At 41.3% G+C, this 6,582-nt stretch overlaps 1 protein-coding gene across 1 annotated transcript; it reads left to right on the forward strand.

The window, feature by feature from the left end:
• Positions 1–1,823: 1,823 nt before the first annotated feature.
• On the forward strand, positions 1,824–5,231 carry LOC147854023 (G-type lectin S-receptor-like serine/threonine-protein kinase SD2-5). Its single transcript, XM_087332128.1, has 2 exons — positions 1,824–2,948; positions 3,043–5,231. The coding sequence occupies exons 1-2, from the start codon at positions 1,894–1,896 to the stop codon at positions 5,162–5,164; spliced, it is 3,177 nt and encodes a 1,058-aa protein (XP_087188254.1). The 5' UTR covers positions 1,824–1,893; the 3' UTR covers positions 5,165–5,231.
• The last annotated feature ends 1,351 nt before the right edge of the window (positions 5,232–6,582 follow it).

Here is a 6,582-nt window from a genome sequence, read left to right on the forward strand (position 1 = left end):
AAGAGGATGAAATCTTCTCATTTATTTACGAAGAGTAAAAGCCAAACTTAGAAGCACTAAAACTGTTGATCTACATATCTAATAAATAGAAAGAGGAGTTGATATTTGTAAGTTCATGTACATAATGGGAAGGACACATCAAAAGTAGTCTAGGAAACATGAGAATTGAACGGAAGCAACTAGTAACAATGTCTCATGAAGACTTCGTTTGGAACCCTACACAATAACCATATGATATTCTCGAACGAGAGTCAATTGACTCTTAAGGAACATGCCAATGGTCTACCAAGGAGCCACTATACCTTTGGGCTTGCTACAAACTTGCATAACCAAGAATATGACAATAACATGTTGTTCACTCTTTCATTCACTTAAATTCACCTCCGATTAATTTAGTGAAGAGGTACATGTTGGTACACGCTACTCTCGAAGCTTCTTTGAGGTGTTTGGAAAACGTGAGTGTCCCACGATTGCTTGACAATTTTGGGGTGTAATCACAAACAACATTGGATTGATTGGCAATGGGTTTAGGGTTGAACCCATAGATATCAAGGAGTATGGTTGTGATGAGGTTATTATGTTTGATTGTTGATTGGATGAACAATTAATATGCACAAGTGATGCTAGAGGAATTTTAGGATACTCTAGGAAGATTTTTAAAATTTTAAAATTTTCATGCACTTTCTAAATTGGAGGTTAATTTGGTCTATTGAATCTTAATATTGGGGATATTTTTATTCTTAAAATTAGTGATAAGATTTTTTGTATTTACTGTATTGTATGCTATAAGTCATCAAATACAATAAGCACATCTTATTGTCACATATCACACATCATTCAAGTACATATTGTATTGTATGAGTTAACAAATCTTTGATAGAGAACAAATATCTTGTAGATGGTATGCTCATTTGGCCATATGAGGTTAGCGAAGAGGCTTATGCCACTAATGCACGAGTAGCTGGGAACAATATGTACATGAGCATGCATGGAAAGAAATTTATATGCAATATCCAAAATTCTTAGGTTATGCATGTAAATTGAAGAAGGCATTGTATGTATTACCAACAACGAACATGAAGTGCTTAATTACGCATGGATTTGAAATATCATAGTTTGTGTATATGTTAGTTAGTACAATAGAATCATTCTGATTGTGAATTGTGGGGATGTTTATATCCTTGAATGCTCAAGAGACATCAAACATTTGTTGGAGGGATATATTTAACCTTTGGTTTGAAGAGAAAGAGAGAAGGATATAGTATCATTGAAGTAGACACATATTGCACAATGCTTAATATGAGGAGTCACGGTATGACAAACATTTTTTTGTATTTTTTGGGCTTTAAGAAATATATGATGATTAAGTATTCAATTTGTATGATTTCATTATCTTTGTCAGGTAGTTATGTTTATTTGTGTATTTTCTATAGTAATAAAATGTATAATAATGAAGCATCATATAGAGCTTTTCATTATTAAAACTTGTGCGTCAAATGACATATTAGTTTTTGCACCCTGATGTCATATGACATACATCTTTAAAAAATGCGCGTCAAAAAACTCAACGACTAACCCATCAAATTCAGGCCCTGATTGGCATTACCAAAATGCCATGAAAGAAGCATCCAGTGACAACCTGGATGGAGAGTTTTCAACCATCCAAAATTAGGATAGTGACGACCTAGATTTATAGTCTTCTTGTATTTTGGGGGAAAGACTTTTCAAGCACCTTCACCACATGATCCGGATGTCTTTATCTGTTTTGAGCTAATGATTTGTACTGCTTAATCTGTGGGAGACCCAGTCCTTCTTGTTCTCCAGAAGTATACGATCGGTCTAAAAAGACTGACCATTGATTGGGGATGCTTATTCTGCAGTGTGCACTCAGCCATGGAAACTAAGCATTCTTCTTCTTCTTCTCATTATTATTGTGCAGAGCAGCTCCTGACTTTGATCACCGCAATGTCATGCTTCCTACTTGAGGCTTTTCTAATCACAACTACTCATGTTGCGGCCGACAGCACAGACGACAATTATTACTTCCCTTCCTCGAATGTCAATGGCAATCTCTCCTCTTATTACGAAAACCCAGAATACTATGTCTCCTCTTACAGCGATTTCCAGTTCTGCAACAACCAAACGCTTCTGCAAGCTCTGAATAATGAGAAGAGGCTGTACGGGCGCACCCTCGACATCAACTCAGCCCACCGTTCGGAATACCCTTACATTCTCTACTTTCAGCTCTTCTTCGTCATACCCGCGGACGAGCTCTGCGCAAAAAATAATGGCAGTACCCCATCTTACTACCTGTCTCTCTTGGCATATAAAGGCTATGGAAAGGCGCAAGACCTGAACAAGGGGCAAGTCGTGTGGACCGCCAATGTGGACAACCCAGTCGGCGAGAACGCGTGCCTGGAGCTCAATGCGGGTGACACCAATCTCAAGCTTGTCGACTATGATCGGAACGGGCCGGATCGCATTGTGTGGCAGACCAATACATCCACCTCTGCCAATGCATCCCTCACCATTACCTTTGAGGGGAACCTGGTCCTCTTCACACACGCTACCCTTACTAATGACTCCAAGTTGACCCAAAACATACTTTGGCAATCTTATGAGCATCCCACCGACACGCTCATGGTGCTGCAAGCTCTTCGACCCGGATATAATCTCACGGCATCCAGCGATAGTAACAAAACAGCCAACTACACCCTCATGATTGGACCTGATGGAACCGTTGCCCTATATGCGAAGATCGGGTATCAATCCCTCTATAGCCATACATCTAATAATAGTGCTGTAAATTATACCAGCTATGAATATCGTTATTGGGCTTGGACTCTCAATGGTGCACCCCACACGTCTATTGGAGATACGATGGTGCTGTGCTGGTACCCTACCAACCAAAGCCATCTCCAGTTGGATATGCTTCCATCAGCGAATAGGTTAGTTGATAATGAATGATGAGTTTTGGAATGTGCGCCATATGGTTATCTATATGAATTGCTCACATATGTTTCAAATTCGCTATATATATAGATCTCACGTTTCGATCTACACCCAAATCTCTCCGGATGATTGTGGTTCACTGCCTCAAGAATGGAAAGGATTTGTATTTGAGGATAAAGGAAAGGAGGATGAAGCCAATAACTTGACAATAACATATGGCACATTCCTCAGGCTGGAAAGCGATGGAGACCTTCATGCCTACACACTCAATGACACTAGATATCCGAATAGCACCGCAGTTTGGAGGAACTTCTCCAGTCTCTTCTCGATAAATCCATGCAAATTGCCTCTCTTCTGTGGATTCTACGGTGTGTGCCAAGAAGAGTTCCAAAATTGTTCTTCGGATTGTGGAGGATCACAGACATTTGTGCTTCAGGATCCCACAAACCCTAAATCAGGCTGCAAGCTCAAGGATGATAGTGAATTGATGGAACCCAACAGTACTACTCTGTCTGATTCAACACTATATCATTCGAAGAATTTTTCCGTCATACAAGGGGCCCATTACTTCTCCAACGCTTTCCGGTCACCTGACCAGAGAAACATTTCTGCAGAAAACTGCAAGGAGAGTTGTAAGAACCTTTGCTCTTGCACGGCCGCATTCTGGGAGTCATCATCATCATCAGGTGGTTCTTGCTTCCTCATCCAAGGTCCTGTTGCCACCATTATAGTAGTGAATGCTTCTGCTACTAAAGCATTTCAGGGATTTTTAAAACTCATAGACATCTCTACTCCATCCTCATCCTCATCTCTATTCATCCGAATAGGACTACCAGTATTCGGGGTCATCACAGTTATGGCCATACTGGTAGCTGGATATCTGTGCAGGAGAAGAAGACTGCAAGCCAAGAAACTGGAACATCATAACGACATGGAAGCTGAGCTCCTGGGTGCCTCGCTTCAAGGGTCGAAGCCCCGACGGTTCACATGGAAAGAGATGCATGAAAACACGTGTGGCTTCTCGGACCATCTCGGGAGTGGTGGCTTCGGCAAAGTCTTCCGGGGGGCTATGGACGATGGCACGCCCATAGCCGTGAAGCAGCTCAACGGTGAAAGCCAACAGGGTAACAAAGAGTTCATTGCCGAGGTGTCCATTCTGGGCCGCACTCACCACCTTCACCTTGTCCGCTTGATCGGCTTCTGCCTCGAAGGTACCATGCACAAGTTCCTCGTGTACGAATACATGGAAAATGGATCCTTGGATGCTTGGATCTTCAGTAAACCCCACAAAGCTAGGTCAGAGACCGACGAGAGTAGGGAGAACAACCAGCAACCCATCCTAACTTGGGAGAGGCGGTTCGACATAGCCTTGGGTACTGCCAAAGGCTTGGCATACTTGCACGAGGAGTGTGAGGACAGGGTCATACACATGGATCTCAAGCCACAGAACATACTGCTGGGAGCCGATTTCTTCCCGAAGATTTCCGATTTCGGGCTGTCCCGAAGAGTGGTGAGAGGTGAAGAGAGCGCAGTGGTGACCATGATGAGGGGGACCCCTGGATACTTGGCGCCCGAATGGCTAACCGACGGGGCCGTGACCGAGAAGTGCGATGTGTACAGCTACGGAATCCTGCTCCTCGAGATCGTGAGCGGGAGAAGAGTGAGAGATTGGAGAGCATTGAGGCAGAAGCTGGACATGAGCCGGAATCTGCACGAGGGATTGAGGGAGCTCGTGGACGAGAGGCTCATGAGCTATGGCGTGGGTGTGGCGAAGAAGAAGATGTACGATGAGAAACAAGCCATGAGGATGGTGGAGGTAGCCATGATGTGCTTGCGAACCAATCCTGGGAGCCGGCCGAGCATGAGCAGAGTAGTGCACATGTTGGAAGGGAAGATGGAAGCCATTGCCGTGCATGATGGCCCCAATAGTGAGGATTATCAAGAGATGGGGCTCTTAATTCCTAGCAAGAAGATGAAGGATGGAGTAGAGCTAGAGCAAGAGCAGCAGTACAAGCATCATTTCTCGGAAATCCAATGGCCCAATGAGTCTTGGGGATCGGGATCCGGCACCACCTCCACTACTACGATGGGCAGGACGAGAAAATCGATATTCAGTGGCAAGACATCGTACAAGTATACGGAGATCTCAAAGTCGGAGGAATACATGGATTCACTACATGGGGGTCATACGTACAGAATGAGCAAACAATAAGATGTAAAAAAACGTGTGTCATTATTATATCATGTGCCATTCAATAAGAAAGCTTTCTTTCGTATCTTGTCTTCGCTAATCTCCAGCCATTCGCTAATCTCTTTCTTTCGTATCTTGTCTTCCAGAACTCGTGATTTGCGATCCAATATTTTTGTTACAATCCTCGTGAAATCCTCTAGAGTTGTTCCCACAATGAACACCTGAACATATGGAGCCAAACATTGTCTCCTGCGAAATTAACACGCTTTCATGCCCCAATGCTTCAACTTTTTATCTAAAGATTTCAGGAGGAGCCTTGTTCCATCATGAGGAATAAAAGATCCAATCAAAACCTTTCTTTAAATACACATAATTCAATGTGAAATGAATATAAAAAAAATTAAATAACAATCCTGGAAAACTCAATTATCTTTAATGAAGTTTGAGCCCGTCACCTTATTACTTAACAAAGTACATAGCTCTTGCCACTTAAAGATAACTTTATTGCCTTAACTAGAATTGGGCTTTAAGTACTTTTCTTTCTTCATACGTGATGTGGAAGGAATGAAGGAACAAAAGTTTCCAATAAGTTAAGGTTATGATTAAGGCCATAATTAGATGGCGATGACAAGAGATAAGTATCAAACTAAAATTTTGAGCTTGCTCATGTGACAATAGCTAATCACTTAAACAATAAGGACAAGGGTTTGAACCTTCTTATACAGGGCAATAAAAAGCAGAAAAGTTACAAGGCATCAATCGGAGACTCATAACGTCCACTTCAGGAATTGTTTTTTACCATTTCCTTATTCTTTATGTCTCTCACCCATGCAATGCAGTTTATCCTTATAAAAATTCTCTCTTACAAAAAATCACATTCACACATGTACACAAGCAGAATTATATTTAAGCACAACCATTCCCATCCATACACAAATACATATAGACACAAATACACCCATACAAGCTATAGCACATGTAAAATACAAACACTTACTTACATAGTTATATACAAATATACCTACATATTGACACCAATCTTCATATAGTTATATGAGCATATATGCAAACCTATACACATATGCACATCACCATCAACAAGAACACATCTAGATGCAATTGTAAGTACCTTTTAGGTTACCAACTTTTTGACGTGACGCGGAGGGTTTGAGAGTTGTAAAAGAGAGAAAGGGAGCAAAAGGGATGCCAAAAAACTTGAATGCATCTTAACACGTTCTCATTCACAAGTGGAGGGATAAGAAATATTTGGTTTGATTTTGAGGCTTTTTTGGCTATTTCACAAAATATCTTGATGTGTGTATAAGTTTATAACATGTTCTCACAAACTTGATGAAAAAGCTAAAAATTTCACCATTTGGTAAAATTGAAAATATCAAATGTTTGCCAAACCCTCCCGTTTTTTAAATTCCTTTATTTTC

This window comes from Azolla caroliniana, unplaced genomic scaffold (genome assembly GCF_043228905.1).
Source record: "Azolla caroliniana isolate FFs.n. ecotype wild unplaced genomic scaffold, voAzoCaro1.0.p SCAF_16, whole genome shotgun sequence".
In the NCBI taxonomy this organism is placed as follows: Eukaryota; Viridiplantae; Streptophyta; class Polypodiopsida; order Salviniales; family Salviniaceae; genus Azolla; species Azolla caroliniana.